General features: G+C 41.0%; 1 protein-coding gene across 6 annotated transcripts in view; it reads left to right on the top strand.

Moving 5' to 3' along the window:
* The first annotated feature begins 997 nt into the window (after window positions 1-997).
* Window positions 998-18,481, top strand: part of LOC306832734 (transducin-like enhancer protein 4) — a 47,517-nt gene continuing 30,033 nt past the window's right edge. For 4 of the 6 annotated variants that reach the window (XM_079357649.1, XM_079357647.1, XM_079357645.1 and 1 more), the window contains exons 1-4: window positions 13,037-13,650; window positions 14,009-14,106; window positions 16,042-16,105; window positions 16,259-16,303. In XM_079357649.1, coding sequence (XP_079213775.1) covers window positions 13,606-13,650; window positions 14,009-14,106; window positions 16,042-16,105; window positions 16,259-16,303 — 252 coding nt within the window. In that variant the 5' untranslated portion in view covers window positions 13,037-13,605. Of the gene's footprint in view, window positions 1,075-13,036; window positions 13,651-14,008; window positions 14,107-16,041; window positions 16,106-16,258; window positions 16,304-18,481 lie in introns of those variants that run through there. The other 2 variants (XM_079357648.1, XM_079357646.1) reach the window with 2 other exon arrangements.

Here is an 18,481-nt window from a genome sequence, read left to right as displayed (position 1 = left end):
TGTAACACATGGGAGGGAAAGGAGTAGTTTCTGTTGATTAAAATCTCAAACCTCCCTTTTAAAGTCTGAAAAATTATACCAGCTTAAATTTCAGGTCATGTATTACAATTTCATAAATCCAATTTGCCTTCACACTAACAAAGTGAAACCTGAGGCTCCTCAAGGTTCTTTATTTGGCCCCCTTTCAATGTAATAGATAATATAAAGTCATGGAAAGAGGTTGCCCGTATCCTTCCTGTAATGTCTGTTTCCAGTTCCCCTGAAGACAACTGACAAAAAGCATTGTTACCTTGGCGTTATATGGCATGCATTTTGAGGGTTTTAGTTTTCAAATCGCGTTGTTCATTTAATTGCATACATTTAGTCTAACTTGAAAGCTTTGTTTTACAGTGTTTCTGTGAATCTGTGATGAGTGAAATGCCTTCTTGTTATTGGCCTGATCCAATTCCATTATTTCTTGAAGGAACATTGTAACGCATTGTCTTGTGTTTGCATTTCTGCATATTGGGAGAGAAAAAGTGCTGTCAGGGGTAAAACTTTTTTGCTCTGTGTAATCTCATCTGATGTAGTACTGCAGTGTTTCCCCTGTCTCTGCACGCTCATGTCCTCAGCAGGCAGGCTCATAAATTGGACAGCTAAGCCTTTCATAAAGTTTAATAAAGCGCTGTTTCGAGGCTCAGGGGAGCTGGTATTAGTGACGAGAACCACTGCTGCCATTCCAGCAAATCACATCATCATAATGAGGCTGTACTATGGGAGTAAGACACCTCCCTTACCACCCACACATCTACCTCCCCTCCAGCCGCTTTGTTTTCTTTATCATTCCTCTGACATAATGCGATGTCTTCACTTCACAGCATTTTTCCAATGGGAATTTGGGGATAGCGTTGTTTAAACGTCCCAACCGGCTTGAACAGGCTAGGGTTATTTCTCATTTAGTAAAGATCACAGACGCTGTAAATGCTCCAGCGGCATGCTGTGAATGCCAACACTGGCGTGATTGGCAGCTTGACGGCAGCAGCAGCATTTGCATGGCATTTAGCTGGGCGGGTGATGGCCACCCCTAACACCAAGGTGGGTAAATAAGATGACTTCTCTGTTCACACAATGTACACATGCACAAATACACACACGCTTTATGCTCTCACGCATGCAATCTCACTCCTCAACAACCTCCAGCCATCTTGGCCTGGCAGACCTGGAGTCGCTCATAATTGTGTGGCATTTAGGCTGAGGAAAGGGACATTGAGGTGTGGGCGAAAAAGTCTGAGCCTCATAGTCGTTTATTTGAAGCTATTGTTTGAGAATGATTAGTTGTAATTTCTCTAAGCTTAAAAAGGTGGACTACAATTATAAACGTCTGCTCACACTTAGCTTGTACATTGGATTAGAATTTTATGCGTCTATGTCATCCTCAGAATCTATGCTTTTGTAGTCCTGTTACAGTACAGAACCTAAAATTCAATGTCTCAGTGTTTCCCATGATATGAATGACTCGTAGCGAAAGGAATTGCTGCAGTGTCGAAGTTGAAAATAAATTTAACCTGAGAAGCTGTAATCAGCTAGACAGAAAATGAAAGGGGCAGTATACTATGCACCTTCTTTGTTCTTGTACTCGTTCCCTTTTATTGCACTCTCTAGCATGAGATTGGCTACACACTAGACGATTTTCAAATCCTAACCACTTTTAAAAACCTTAGACATTAGCACGGTTTCAACTGATTTTAAACATTATCTTCCAAATGCAGATATAGGCAATTCAGCCATACTGCAATGGATCTGGATGATTTTACAGTTGCGATTCCACTAACACTGCCATAACTCCACAAGTAGTTGTTATTTTAGCCTTGCTTTTTCTTTCACACCAATACACAAAACAAATTCCTCTTAAATGTACTTGGCTATAAAACTGATTCTGAGTTGGTCTTTTTTTGCATAATATTCCACATTGGCACAGGGCACAGTTGTGTTTATGTCCGCTGCCATGCTTGTGAGCTTGTTTGTGAGCTATAAAAGTGTACACCGTCTGGTTGATGATCTGCTCACTTCTTTTGGCTTTTGTTGGTATTTGGTCAGAGGCAGCCCGATCTGGAATCATAAATATCAAACATGTTCAATATTTATGCTTCCAGACTGGAGAGGCTCTCGCTCAATCAGGAACGGTAAAATAATCGTATTGACACCACACACATTTACCCAAATAATCGCTTGCGACAAGCCTTGAATTTGGCTCAAAATCAAGCCTGCAGTTGTCTAGGGTGTTACCAGCTTAAGCTTTACTTCCAGCAAGAGCTAACTGTTTCTGTAGTCAAAAGGCTGAAAAAAACAAACAGTTTGCTACCGGTCTTTACTCTATCCGTATGGGTAAAAACAGTATAGACTGGACAGTAGACACGGTCAGTCACTAGCTGGGGAACATAAAGGATCAAATCGATGAAGGTTTTCCATTTTTTTCCAGACTTTGCCAGACTCCAATTGAATCCTGATGCACCCTATTTGTCAAAAATGTGTTTTGACCATTCAATAAAGAGGTTAAGGCTCATGTCCTGTGAGACTCCAAACTGTCTGCTAACTGTATGACGTTTATTGACATTGAAGGGACGACACAAAAATTATTGTTTTAATTATGTTTTAGTTGTATTGCTTTGTTCTTGTTTTTACCCTGGAAAGCACCTTGTGCACCACTGGAAGGTGCTATACAAATAAAATTTGATTGATTGATTGAAAAAGGCTTATTTTGACGCTGACAAGTATGAAGGAGATTTAAGTTACATGTAAACTTAAAGAAATTTATCTAAGGATAAAATGAGATCCACTTCAGTTTAATTTTTCTTGAGACTGTTCCTTCCTCTATCCAGACAGTAAAATCGGACATGTTGAAGTTACTGCAGACATACTTCATTTTTCTAACAACCTTACACAACACTAATAGAAACTTTACCTCTGGGGGAATCAATGTGATCCATTTGGGCTTCCCCCCCCCTTTTGTATTACCCAGCTCTGATAACAGGCTCTACGATCCAGTGATACAGGTTCTGTTTAGACAGTTGTTTCCCCTGGACAGGACGATCGGAGCAGACAAACAGCTGGTTGCATAAGCACAAGCTGGCTGGGGGCAGAGCTTCTATTCAGTGGAGGCAAAAGTCAGCTTAAAACTGATTCTGATTCTTCTGCTTTCAATTTCTTCAGCATGTGAAAAAAAAACAAGCATCCACATCAGCTAGGTTTCTTCCTTTCAGCTATTGTGAGACTGATGCAACTGATTATTTTATAAAATAAATATTTTGTAAAATGTGATTTGCAATCCTACATATGTGTGCACTTTGTACTGGTGTTGGTTGTTGTGATAGGTGTGATTTTAAATAACTTAGAATAATAATAATTTTAATTTCTATTAATTTTTGTCATTCTTTCTTTCCTTTCTGACTACATCTAAATAAAAATCTTTGCATATAATCACATATATTGTCCCATCCGCAGAGTAGCACATCTGTTTACATGTCACAAGTCATATTAACCTCTCCATGTCATCTCATTTTCTAATATTTTACCCCGCTGCAGAGCAATCACACGCTCACATTTACACACCGTCCCTCAACTTTTATTCACCTGAAATGATTCTGAAATGACATTACCAGTGACAGCCAGGCAATAACAAAAGTACAAAAACTTCTTTGAAAAACAATAAATCAATAAGCCTCGCCAACATATCCTGTTACAGCCGCGACTCTTTGACACCAGAAGCTCATTAAACACAGCCTAACGTCAACTTAGAAGAAGGAGAGTACACAGAGGCCTCGCCTTTTCACAGCCTATCACAATAAGAGCTGCTGAGCAACCTTGATATATTGTATATACTAGAAATAAATATGATTGTCCTTTAATCTGATTTTATTATACTGGGGACTCCCGCTGGCAAATCTACTGAGGGCTGATAGCCTGTAATCTTATTGCAAGGAGCGCGCTGTGTTTCATATCCCCTTCTTGATGGTGTTTTATCATGTCAGGACTATTATTCTTCCTATTGGTGTGTGTTTCTGCATTTATACGCTGGTGTATATAACCCAATAAATCAAGTTATTGCACATTCTTGAGTTTCTCTTTCTGTTTGCATATGTACGTGTGCATGTTTGCGTGCACCCTGGAGTCCCTCCAGCTTGGATGTGGGTGCTAATTTTGGCCCCTCAGTGTGTTGGGCTGCTTTGAGGTTTGTGCTCTGTTTATGAACCGGGCATATTGACCCAATTTGTGGCCTTGGATTCCCTCTCTCCCCCCCCCCTCCCCCCCCCCCCCCCCCCCCCCCCCCCCCCCCCGCCCCCACACCCCCACTCTCTCTCCTCGTCTGTCTGTCTTTCTTTGTCCACCTGCTGGGGCATTTTGTGAGCCTGCACAGCTGTAGAAACAGGCGCACTCAGACTGAACTAAACGCCACACGCATCATTGAACAGCATTACCAACTTCTCCCTGCTCGTCACTCTCACTGGATGCTGCAGGTGTGTGTGTACGTGTGTGTACTCTACGGTAAAGGGCCTTATAAATCAACCTGCCTGTTCACAACCTCTTCCCTTCATTTGCCTCTTGCATGGTTCTTTATTTATGTGTATTTTATGGCTCCTTCCTCCTTCTTTCTCCTTCCTACTCATCCTCTTTTCTCTTTCCCGCTCCATCACTTCCTCTATCCTTCTCCTTTATGTCTTGTAATTCTTCTCTCAAAGCTCGGCGGGTGGAGTTTGAGGCATTACACGCCTCCTGATAAATCACTGTCTTGAAGCAGGTCAGGGAAACATTGCCATCTGCAGATCAACTTACTGTCATGTGTGTGTATGTGTATGTGTGTGTGTGTACTTGGATACTTTATCCATGTATTGTGTTTTCCCCGTGATTCTACACTTTTATGAATGTGTATTTGGCTGCATGCGTGTGCCTCAGCTATTTGTGACTGTATTTAATGCGTGTGTGTGGATGCATGTATTACAAAAAGTGAATGTAGGTTCTAGCCAGTACTGATCTCCCTGTCCTGCTGAATGGTCGCTGATTGAGACGCATGGACTTCCTTTGTGCCCTGATCGAGTTGCCATTGATTACCTATCAAGGTTTTTGATTGCATCCTGGAAGTAATTCTTTTAAATAGGCCCTAATGGCCTCCAATCTGGGCCGATGACGACCTCAGAGAGTCCAATCGCAGATCCATTTAGGCCTTTTCACATAGCTCACACACATAGCCCCCCCCCATGCACTACACCTTACTCAGCCACGACCCAAAAGACCTTTCAGCCTTGTGTCGCGTCAGTGCCACATCCCTACGCTCAGCTACTTGCATTGAAGTACACAGTGAAAGTTGAAAATTTGCCTCAAACTTGATTGTAGAGATCTTGCACCTCCTTTACACTACAGACAGAGGTATTGGTAAAGATTACAGGAGCCGATTATGGCAGCAGGTGAGGCAGGTAATCACAGCAAGGGAGATAGTGGGGACACAGGTGGAGTGAACCAGCTTTCAACTGATAAAAGATGAATTAAGAAGGAGAAAGCCCTGTCTTTAAAGAAGAGGAGTGAACCGAAACCAGGGAGAAAGAGGAAGGATGACAGGTCTGTTAGTGATGAGGGAGAGAGGGGGGCAGGAGGGAGATGGAGGGGTCGTCAGTCTGTGTTATTATAGTCTGAGGGTTGGATGGAGGCATGAGAAGGAGGAAGATGAGGAGGATGAGGAGGAAGGGTTGCAGCAGACAGGAAGAGGGCTCGCCGTCTAATCCTCCAATTTTCTTACATTACTGCTCCCCCTCCTCTTCTCCTCGATCCCCCCCCCCCCCCCATCTCTTTCCTCCCCGCTGCCAAACCTGTCGACAAATGAAACTAGAGATAGCGGCAGCTTCACAGAGATTGACTTGAAGGAGTTAAACACACACATACAGTAAGAGAGAGAGAGAGAGAGGGTGAGACAGAGACCTCCTTTACCTCTAACAACATAAGTATACTGAAAATCCAGGTGGCTTTGACATCTGTTGTTCTCTCTGGATATGAAAAAAAAAAAGTGCTTTATGCTTTTTTACAAAGTTTCCTTCACTTTGGTATAATTCCCAGCTATACATACGAGCAGGGAAGTGTATGTGCACCAGATTATTGGAATGACGCAGAGAAAATGCAGCCGCCTATTGTGAAAGCAGGTCCTGAGTGTGATCAATAACTTTGTGCTGATGAGGAGAAAAACTAATAACAGAATATTAAATTAAGGAGATTGTTTTACACTGGGAACATATTAGCGGCTCACTTAGCAGAATTACAAAGCAATGATGACAAAGGTTCCTTAGCCATACAAAACAGCTTGTTAGTACACTGAACCTTGTTTATTATTGATATATCCCCTCTGGGATTGGTTCAGTTGATTTCATTCACAGAAATGACTCTACCTGGTTGGTTTGGCGCTGATTTAATGAATGGCTGCTGCTGATTAAATCTGGGCTTTGGTTTTAAAGGATAAAACCAGAGCTTTTATGGGAATTAAACTCACAAATTCAGAGTAATGTTTGAATTATTCACAAGCCTTTTTCTTGGAATTATCACAATCGCTTTCAGCAACACAAGGCATTACCCTTGAAGGCTTTTTCTCATGGCGTAGGCAGCTGACAGGCTGAAAACACTCCTGACCTCCCTCCTCTGCTCGAAAAAAAAATCCATTTAAAAATGGGAACAATCTTGGTCTTTACCACTTTTGTCTAATTTCCCGCAAACAAGACAATGGGATCATGATAAAAGTGTACACAATATTCTCATCCTCCCTTCCTCACCACAATTTTTATGGTATCTATTTCCCCGCCCTCCTGATTGATTTGCATTCCAATCACTTCTCATTGGGCGAGGCAGAACCCTGACTGAGTGGGACTAATTTGCCATGCTAATGAGATGGCTCAGACAAACACAGCCAGCTGGAGACCAGCGTAAATGATCCTGTCATCAGTCAAGAACACAAACATGGCTAACAGCTAATTAGCTTGCGGCAGTTTGTAGAGGTGACATTCTATCTGATCTGTGCCACAGTGGAGAAGAAGAGATGGGAACAATAAAGGAGACAAGAAAAGGGAGGAGGGAGGTTTCAGCATGGTGATGAATTTGGGTTTTTTTGTTTATCTAAACACACTTTTGTAGCATTTGATGTCAAACGCACACATACACTCACAGACATGCAAACAGCCCTCTATAACGTCTCTGTGATTTGTGCTGTGCAATGAGCATGAGAGGAATTGTGTGCCACCAGAATGAGGGGAGAAAATATGCTAAGCAGACAATCAGAGGTGTACCCCCTGGTGCTAAACAGCCAATCATGGCTGTCCCAGTGTGTGTCGCCAGCCAGCAGGAGGCAGAATTAGTCCTGGTTAGCAGCCAGAGCCCCGCCGAGTGGCTGATTAGTCTTTTAGACCGAGGAGGAGGCAGAATGTTAAAAGTCTGACTGCCTATCCCAGACTCTTCTGCACACCAGACAAAGACCTTTTTATTTTCAAAAAAAAAAAAAGTTAGCAGCCTCCTTGTTGCCTCTTAAATGTGATACACAAAACTGAAAGACAATGACAAAAAACAGAGTTAAACATTATTTTGGAAAGTAATTAGGGTATTGATGGAAGAAACGTGGACATTTTGAGGTGGAATACCCCCTTTTAGTCCAGCTATTAAATATATATGTACTGTATATTTTATATATATCTAGAAATAGTTCATCATATCCACAATTAAAATTCCCCTTTGGCATAATAGTTGATAAAATAGTAAAGTTCTGTCGTAACAAGAAAGACGTGCAATAATAGGAAAAAGAAAAATGTTTTAAAACCACATTACACAAAACATCAGAGTTGTTAACATATTGTTGATTTCCCCAAATGTATGATTAGGACATGAGCATGATGACAGCAAGTGAAGTAAAGAAGTCAACATTGACAGTTCATTGTGGTGGATGGATATTTTAAACAAACTTCTTACCCTTTTTCTTGCAATCAGGTATTACCCAAACTACGATGAAATGTCCTTTAAATCCAAAAAAGTAGTTGAGGTGCATACATCACCAAACTGCAACAGTTTACTGTGTATTCGTATTGGTACAGTTACAGAAGCCCACTCGTGTACCGGTCTGTCTAAAAGATCTTTATGGCAGTGAAAAGATCTGATGAGGGAAATTTAAAGTCTTTGAAAACAGTCAAAGCCAATCGGGAAGGCATGTTCATTTATAGCTCTATTTAACAATGATGATTTGTTGTAAAGCAATGATAATGATGTGTTGTAAAGCACTTATTAATTTAATGCTTATGAATACAATTGTTTGTGTCTCATTTACATCGTAGGATGTTGTTGCTCTGATTGGTTCGCTGAATTATTTGGACCCGAGGGATTTCTCTCTGTTTCAGTTGTTCTCGATGTCATCACTTCTCTGATAATTATTTTTTCCTCATCTGGGACTGTCTCTCCCTTTCTTTCAGCGTCTTGGTCTGTTTGTTATGTGGTCGCTCTGTGCTAGTTCCTATCAACACAAACACTTGCTTTGTCTATTTGTAATCTCATAAAGAAATGGCAGCAATCTGCGTGTTCCTTTTTGGGGGACTGGATGACTTTGAGCACCAGATGCTGATGTTTCCCCAGAGTCGTTACTGGGATGGAGCCGATCCTTAACTGTCTCCAATCAAGACACACACACACACACTCATACTCACACACCACCTCCCTTCGCTCACCCAGTGTGGAGGCAGGATTAACCTGCTGGTTGCGGGGTAAATCCTGCGTTGCCTCCGCCTCCCTGTCCCTGTGTCTGAGGAGGCCTGGTTATCCCCTCACAAGAGCTCCATGTTCAAAGGGGTGGCCGCCGGGGATTAATGACGTGTTAAGGGGGCGAGCATGGGGGATTTAGACGCAGTTTGCTGTAAGGGCAGGAGATTTAGGAACATGGACCAGTGGTTAGTGATCATTGAAGCATGATTAGTTAGACCGTGTATGCCTGCACAGACACACACATACAGAGACAATGACAGACAGGTGCTATATTACTATTCCACAAACTCAGAGGATGGTGGAGTGGTGAGAGGATAATACCACTGTGCTTGTCTTATAGTAAATACACTGTACCTACTTCTGTAGATCTGCTGACCTATAGGACAGCAGCAGACAACGGGATCATGGTCAGATCAACAAAAGGGTCTGCTTTATGAAGATAGTTTAAAATGATTTATGAATTGAGTTTTTTTTTTTTTTTTAACTTTAATTTAAGTTTTTCCGTTCTTCGATAAAAATTAAGATACTAGAATCAGATTTCCCAATGACTAAAAGCAGGTTAAGTTTCCACTGTTTGTATAAATGAGCTTTCCTTAGCTTACCTGTATATGAGGCTGTAAAATATATTGTCTGGATCCTAAATGCTACATTTAGTGAGGTTTAGACACAATATGATCTACAATTGGAGATCATTCTCAAGGAATTGAATGAGTGCAAAGATTAGGACATAAGATTACACTTGTTTTGACTTTCTTATTCATATAATCATCACCATCTTTTCATTGTTGGTTTTGACCCATCACTAAGTTATTTGCTACTCAGTAGAGACAAGGGGACAGTCTCATCTGTCTAAACATATTGACATCAGAAACATCCAGCACTCAGAAAACATTCAAATATATTACTTTAAACAGGCCAACCACACCCTTATCAAATCAATTACTGAAATGATGTTTTTTTGTATTTGTTATAATTCTTTTGGATTTGAAAAATAACAAATAACCTTTGTGTTTCAAAAAGTTTGTTTAAAGTGTATCACCATGCTCACTCTCTCTGTTAATGAGAAGAGTCCTGTTCCAAATTTAGAGATAATCATCATGATGCTGTTGCCAACAATTTTAATAAATCTCCAAGTGTCTAGTAGAAAATGAAGTTACTTCTTGCAACTAGCACTTTGTAGCCCTTTTTTCAACTGAGTGTGAATGCACATGTTGTGTTTAGCGGACCTCTGTGGATGTTGCTGATTATGCTTGTCAACTCTCTCCTTCAGGGTTTATCTCACAAGCTATATAGACTAATATTTTCAAAAAATTTTGACGAGAAAAATACTTGTAACATGTCCACCCTTATATGCACTGTATGCATGATAGGGTTCATACAGTTGATAAAGACTTACTGGCTCCTTTTAACTGTTTTTGATGCATATTTTTTACATTTTAATCTAATTTAATTTTACACTGTGGGGTTTTCTTCTGCTATCCTGCTTTGCTTTCTCCATCTGTGAGATGAATAAAGGATTATCTTGTAACATTATTCAACACAATATCAATTTCTTCTAAAGCCTCACTGAAAGTTAATGCAATGTCCAGTGGGCTGTTTGTGTGTGAGTGTGTTGATGTCAAAGTGAGTTATTGTGAGGGAGTACAATATTTATAGAGATACAAAGATATTGTAGGAAGTGGTATATGTATGTGTGTGTGTGTATGTGCGGGTAAAAGGAGGGAGGACTTGACAGAGAGAGCTGCAGTGTGAGATTAAGAGACATGTAGGGGCTGATAGCTGGTTGGGATCAGTGCTCTGAGCAAGATGTTAAGGCTGGGGTTTTTCGCCACCTCCACCTGAATCAAAAACCAACCCCCCACCCCCACCTTCCACCTTAATCCCCCTCCCTCGATAAGCCATTCACCCCTACTACACACACATGAATCCGGCTTGCTTGCCTCAAAATCGGCCCCTATGCAATCTCCCGTGCATCAGCTGCCAAATGAAGTTCCTCTTTAGAAAAAAAAAACCTTTGGCTGTTGAATGGTCTGAGGCATTGTGGCTGGCTGCAAAGGCAGCCCTTGTGTTGAAGCCAATAATCCAGCGTCAGGGCTTCAGGTGCGCAGAGGGATGTGATTGACAGGGCTTGATATGAGGCCCTCGCCTCACTTGACATTTGGGTTTCATAAGGTCTGGAACAAAAGGCAGGGGCAAAATAATCAGAGAGGGGCGCAGGCAAATAAATCTGTTTATTCCTCTTCACCCCCCCCCACACCCCACCTCTGCTTCCCCCACATGCTCGCCCACATCACCGCTCAACCCTTGGAGGGGAACGAGGGAGGGCATGATATTACCTTTTCTGAGCCTTAGTGGATTCGCGCACCACGACAGCAGGTCACTTTAGGCCCTGTGCTTACCTGAGATATTAGTTTGTATGTGCGGTAGATAGAGATGTGTATTTGAATGGCTGAGGCCTTGTGTATGTGTGCACAGCCCTGTTTATGTGTGAGGTAGAGGCAGAGACAACAGGACCGGCAGAGAGACAGAGGAAGACAGACTGACTAGAGCAGACAAGATTGATGTGGTGTCATATCGTGGATAAGCATTGCTGTGACTGTGTGTGTGTTTGACTATGGGAAAAATAAAAGTAATATATGACGATGATAGAACTCCTCTTCTATCATGTCATGAGTAGAAATGATAAGACATTCACAGACAGGGAGAAGAAATATGAAGTGTAACTCAGCAGAAGATGATTAAGATTTCCAACCAACACAGTTGCTCAGTGCAGCTAAATGATTGAACACAGTGGTTAAGAGAGCTGCTGACCCAGCAACAGTGTGTCAGTCACATACACACAAAACATCTACTCACAGCAGCTAATGTAGGCTGAGTGCATACACTCATCTCTAAGACTGAGGGGAGTTTCTCCTTTGGGGAAAGAAAGATTAAGTCCTAATTATAATCATCATATTTCAGTTAACTCAGAATGAAAGTATCCATTGGTTGTATAGAGTGGTACAAGCTAGAAAATATCATCCAAGTCATTTCAGATTCATGCTTCTTTATATTGTTGACATCAACATGATTTACAGGGATTATAATTACATAGAATAACAGTGTATCAAATTGGGGATTTTTAAATGGTGAATCTGCAATCCCCTTCGAAAAGATACAGTAGCCTTGTGAAAAGGACATATTTGTATTTACTGTACTTATGGCACAATTACCACAAGGTGGTATGTCACTTTTATTAGACTGCTCCACTACACAGCTCAGGATTAAATATTGTGGCAATTTGTGGTTTAGGGTTATGTAAACATGATCACAAAATAGATTGCTAAAAGTGAAGAGGTCAAATATACAAGATATAAAGCACTTTGTAAAAGAACTACACTAACATCAATGCCTATCTGCTGCAACTTTAATGATGTGCTTACATTTTTAATAACACCTACATACTGTTCTGAAATTGTAGCCCTCTTTTGTACTTTGAGAAAATGTAATGCTCATAACTGTTTTACCTTTCCTGATTGATTTTTTAAATGCAGAACTTTTTATTTGTACCTAGAACAAAGCAAAAACGCAGGTCAATCAGACAAAATTTCCCAATTTCCCTCTCTCCACGTCGAAAACCTCTGGGAACATTTCCCCACATGTCCTCAAAACAGAATTTAATAGGATAAGAATGGGATACTTGGCACGCAGCCTAGTCGACCTTCAAACCAGTAATATACAATAAAATCAAGTTCATTAAGTGTTTAAAATAATATGTTGCCTTCCCCTATATGATTTGCATCCTAGACACACATACAGAAGTGCCTACAAGGGAGCTCAAAATGAGAATTTAATTGCAGGCTTGTGTGTGCAATCTGTGGACAGAATAGCAGATTGTTGTAATTGAGTCGATTCAATTAAAAACAGGATAAACATGAGGTACCTCAGGGCCATATGTTCGCTTCTGCCTAGAAGTCTCGACAAAATACAACACATAAATCAACAGATATAGTTTCCAGATTAATCCCTGTGACTTCTTGTAGACCGAGCCCCCACGTGGGGAGTCTGCATAGATTGCATCCTGATGGAGGCGATTGGACAACATATCAGTGATTGACAGCAGGACACGGCGCAGTATGCTCGCTTGTTCGTTGCTATTGGCTGACTCTAATGGTCGCTCCTCCTTCAGACCACACACCATTGGCTTTGGGGGGGCTCCGCGGAGGAGCCGGGAAGTTGTAGTTCTTTACGGCAGACGCACATCTGTAGTGCTTATTGTCGACTAATTTGAATTAAACTACAGGTCCCAACGTCACGGTACAGGCTCCCATAATTGTTGTGAATATGTAATTGCGCTCGTGCGACTGGTTGCTTCTAAATTTGGCTTCTGAGGGGCAGGCTGTTAACAGTCGGTGAGGTGGTCGCTCCGCCGGTGCTGTGTGGGGATGTGAACACTAACGGAGGCTGCAGGAAATTAACCGATAAATGCGTGACGACGGGACGACGCGGAGGAGCTCAGCTGCGGAGCAGAGAGGTCATGATGTGCCAGAAGTCGATGCTTTTTAGGAAAGAAATAGACAATAAGGAGGTTCATTGTTCGTTAGGTGGGAGAAAATTAAGCTTTGTGCGCCTTAATTAAAGCGTTGGAGATTTTTTGGAGAAGACTGAGGCAACTCCTTCTGAATGGACTTTTGCAATACTGCCTAAAAGAATGACGACCAGCAAAAGGTCCAAGGATGTTTCTACTCTTCGTGGAACCTGCACGTAGTTAACAAACCGGCCACTGACTTACAATTTTACGCACGGGGAGAGCTCCGTGCTCCCACATATTTTGGTTATTTTTGAGTTTATTTGAAAGAACTTTGCAACACATTTTCAATGATTCGAGATCTGAGCAAGATGTACCCCCCGGCCCGGCATCCGGTAAGTAGAAAGCAGAAAGGCAATATGTCAAAGCAGCGCAGATTAACAGCCGCGCGCCTGATGCGTAATCAGTTTAGATCAAGTTTCCGTGCCACTGGGCGCTCGCATGGACAATTGCGCTCATTGTTTCGATGCTGCAGCTGCATGTGCGTGTGTGTGAGTGTGCGTGGGTTAACGTGTAAGCGGTCCAAGTAAAACCAAAAGGCCATCAGTATCACAGAGGCCTATTGTCATCTACAGTCTCGCCAGTGTGTATTTGGTGAGAGAAAGAAAGCGAGACTGTGTGTGTCGTGACACTGAACTTTGATGGCTCAGTTCTTCCTCTTTCCCCCCTACACTGTCTTTGGTTTGGGTTGAGGTCCCCCACCAGCCGGGCCAGCCGTTGAAGTTCACTGTCACTGAGTCCTGCGACCGGATCAAGGAGGAATTCCACTTCCTGCAAGCGCAGTATCACAGGTGAGAGTTTTTTTTATGGAGCAGGACATCAAAAATGCATGGAAACATCTGTTCATCTGGAAAGCAGTGACAAAAATAGTGCAAAACTTACTGTACTGCTTTTGGTTGGAGAGATTATAAATGTGCCATAATGTATTCTGGGTCTATGTCAGAGCTGCAAAACATCAGTGGATCAAAATTATATAATGCTTATGTTTTCGCTATTTCTAAAAGTAGTATTAGTGGAGCAAAGTTTATACATAAAGAATCAGTTTAAGCCCCAGTTTAAGTGGGGGTTTCTGTGATGTTCACCTGCTTGGCACCAGTCATGAATGAATCAGACCACAGGACAGGACTTTTGGGAATCGTATGATGCAATGACATGAAATACAAGAAAAAATTATATATGTTAAAGACTTCATTTAGAAATATAGACATTTTTAGTTTAAAATCAAATATCCCTCAAAAGATCCCATGAAAAAGACTCTCCTCGGAGCCTTTAAAGAGCTGTTGATACCTTTGTCTCAGCTCCATCTATCACTGATGCCTAACTGCAGGTAAACTCCATCAACCTTGGTATGCACGTCTCTCTCTGCGAGCTCAAGTGGTGTGAAATACTTTTTTAGCTAACATGATGAAGTGTGAAATACATCGCTCGGGGGCAGAACTATAAGCATGATACCAATGCATAATAATGGCACAGCCCTGGCTGCCTGGTAATTATTGCCCAATCACCGGGTGAGATGAACCAGTGGCCCAGTCTGCTGCTCAAACCTGGATCTGAATGAGCTGAACCAGGGATAGCGTCTGCTGCATATGTGATACTGTGATCAAACCTTTGCATGTGCGTGAAATTCTGACTGCAGGGAGACTCTGCAGTCTAAATCACAAGATGTAAATGCTGCACATATGCTCCATCAATTACTTAACTTTATTCAGAAGTCTTCTGAAACTTTCTTGGAGCTTATATTATATGTATGTATTTTTCTATCAGTCACATGTACTGAAATGGTACTATCGCTAAAAGCTTTGCTGATACTGTGTAAAAATATACTTCTCCGTCATTGTTACTTTAAATGTTTTCAAATGTAATTTTTGGACGGTAAATTATCCTGCCATCTGGGTTATTTAATACAACTGAAAACTATGAAAATGCATAATTATTTGCCTCAGTTTATGGCATAAAATGTCATATCTATAAATGTAATATCTTAATCTCATATTGCCAGAATTCTCTCATAACTCTTCAGTATCATTTAAGTAACATGTAAAATAATAATAATAATAATTTATACTTTATTAAAATGCCCTATGTTTTTTTCTGGTCTTTCAGTGTCTTCATCTCAACCATCAATATTGTATACCTGCTAATCCCCACTTAAATCACATGTACAAAAGTGTGTAGTATTATGTGGAGGCTTTTCAGTCACACATATCTAAAGAGTTAAGCTTTCGTGTTACTATAGCTGTAAAATGGATCCTCATGATTTAGTCTCTTTTTTTGTTGATGGTGCAGTTTGTGCATCCACTCACACTGTAAGAATATATGATGAGGTTGGTGTGGTTGTCTATTGATCCATTAATTAGAGCTCCGTACCTGCTGAGTAAGTGTCTGCAGGGGAAGCTGCTGTGACCCCAGAAACTTTTTGTGTTCATTTTTATTTCCCTCATGCACTTAAGTTTAGCAATGCAAATGTAAAGAGGCAGGATGTAGACATTTAGTCTCAGTATTCTGCAAGCGATGTTTTCAGATTCATCTTTATTTAAGTCAGATTTTCAGATTTCTTTTGTTGCCATCAAAACACATTACCTTCCATTGACTTCCATTATTTTATGTAATTCATGACAGGCTTTATTTCCAACATGTATGTTTGTCAGTATATATTTGTGCATACATGGACTGTATATATTTGATTGTACATAATACTTACAAACGGTTTTCTTTCTGCGTCACAGTCTGAAATTGGAGTGTGAGAAACTGGCCAGTGAGAAAACGGAGATGCAGAGACACTATGTCATGGTGAGTTTCATTGACTACAGCTTTATTTGTGTTTGTGTGTGCGTGTGTGTGTCTTTGTGAGCGCATGAATGTGCTTGTATTTTCGGTGTGTGCAGAAAGAGGAACAGAGAGCACACGTCTGTTTGACCTTGCCTTGATCTTTGTTTTTTTCAGTACTACGAAATGTCATATGGACTGAACATCGAGATGCACAAGCAGGTGGGAGACATTTTTTTCTTGAATGTCAAAGAGAAGTAAAAATGGTTTAAACCACACTACAGTGCATGCAGCTGTCAGATGAGTGCACATGGTCAAAAAGACCAACATAAGTTTCAATGACTTTAATGCACCTTTTTGCAAAGGTTGCTGCTGTTGGAATGATTCAAAATTACATTAACTTAGTTAAAATTATACTTACAGTTGTTAAACTGGCTGGTGATTATGGTGAAGTTATACGTTTTCAACAGAAAGGTTGAACTACAGAGTAAGGTTTTACATTATCCAAAGGAAGGAGCTCTAATGTCAGTATTGTAAGGAATGGATCTTTCTTCACAAGAATACCGATAAATTATGGAAACAATTTTTGTTGACAAATAAGCTATTTGAAAAAGTAAACCATTTTCTCAAGTGACTTCAGCATTACAAACATTTTTATTGTTAAGTTTGGTAAATACTTGATTGATTTGAGCTTGCATAGCGTTTTTTTAGTCCTCCGACTACTCAAAGCTGCGATATAAAGTAACCCTCAGAAGTAACTAATCCCAATCACAAACAGTCATATACAGCCGCCAAAGCAACGGGAACAATTTAGGGTTAAGTGTCTTGCCCAAGGACACTTAAGCCCCGTTTCCACACAGCAGTCCGTTACGGATCAGTACAGTTTGTTACGGTTTGGTTCGATTAAGCCTGATCCCTTTTGTGTTTCCACAGCCACTCCTGCCCTATTTGGTGGGCGGCGTGTAAGCTGGATGACGATAGCCGCTACGTAAATAGCGTCATATGATAGCAGCTAACTGCTAACAGCTAACTGCTACTACACAGACTTAAACAAAGGACTGTGTTGGTTTAAACACGGCAGGGTTTTGTTTACTGTTGTCACGCGGGAAGTGACGATTCTTTCAACCAATCAACGGACTGCAGTGCATAGCTCTCACTTTTTGGGTCGGCTCGATATTCTTGGCACCCCAATGGAAGGGTTCCAAAAAGTGCGACGGTACGGCTTGGTTATTTGGGAATCTTTCCCGGGATTAGTCTATGGAAACGCCGCAAAATGTGTGCCGTACCGAGACGGACCGCTCGGTGGAAACAGGGCTATAGACATATTGCTGCAGGAGCTGGGGATTGAACCCTGACCTTCTGGTTAAGAGACGACAAACTCCTGAGCCACAGCTCTAAACAACCATAGTGTGGATGCGTTCAGAATTTTCGATACATATAGTGTTTAATGTCTTCTAAATCGAGTCTTTGAACATATGCTGGCAGTGATTAAGTCTATTCAAAAACATATTTCATACAAACAGAAAGCCCATAGTGCTCCACATAGGAACAAAGAAATCAAAAATAAGAACAGAAATTGAAAACACTGGATACCATATTTAGAGCATCAGTAAAAACAACTAAATGACCAAAATACGTAAATAAATAATCTTTAAAAGATTTAAAGTGCAGTGAGATAAATGTAAGAAAAAATAATCCCAGATTTCATTTTGGAGGTTAGACATTTAACAGGAATATGAGGTATATTTACTGAATGTAAAAGCAGTAGAATGGTTGTCCTGGTAAGGCAGAGCATTAATCCCACATGTGAATAATGATGTCGTCTGATAATTGAATGAGAAAATGGCTGAAAAATGACTCGAGTGAACAAGAATTTGGCCTTTAACGAGCCTTTACATCACTTCTGCCTTTTTTAAACACTGAGGATCATTAGCATAAATGTCTGTGTTAACCACACATGAGCTGCCAGGCTAAATGGGCCACAGCTAAAGCAGCAACACACTCATTTCCAGACAAATGGTGTGTGTATGTGCGTTTGTGTCATTATATGTGTGTAAGGACGACAGGAAATGATAAATACTTGGCCTCTGTCTTGCTGTGTGTGTGATTGTCTGTTTGTTCGATATATTGTGTGTGTGTGTTTGTGTGCGTGTGTGTATAACAGCCCCTATGTATACTCTACATGTTTACTTAGCATGCTGTGTTTGTCTGCATGCACACTGTAGTTGTTTATTTAGTTTTGTGTGCATTGTGTGTGTGTGTGTGTGTGTGTGTGTGTGTGTGTGTGTGTGTGTGTGTGTGTGTGTGTGTGTGTGTGTGTGTGTGTCTCATATATTGTAGACATTTACTTTGGGGGGTGTCTGTGTTGCACTCTTGCTCATTTCTGTGGTAGTGTGTGTG

The sequence above is a fragment of the Symphodus melops genome (genome assembly GCF_947650265.1).
Source record: "Symphodus melops genome assembly, chromosome: 1".
NCBI lineage: Eukaryota > Metazoa > Chordata > Actinopteri > Labriformes > Labridae > Symphodus > Symphodus melops.
Note: the sequence above shows the minus strand (reverse complement) of the source record. Positions and strands in the feature narration are given on the sequence as shown.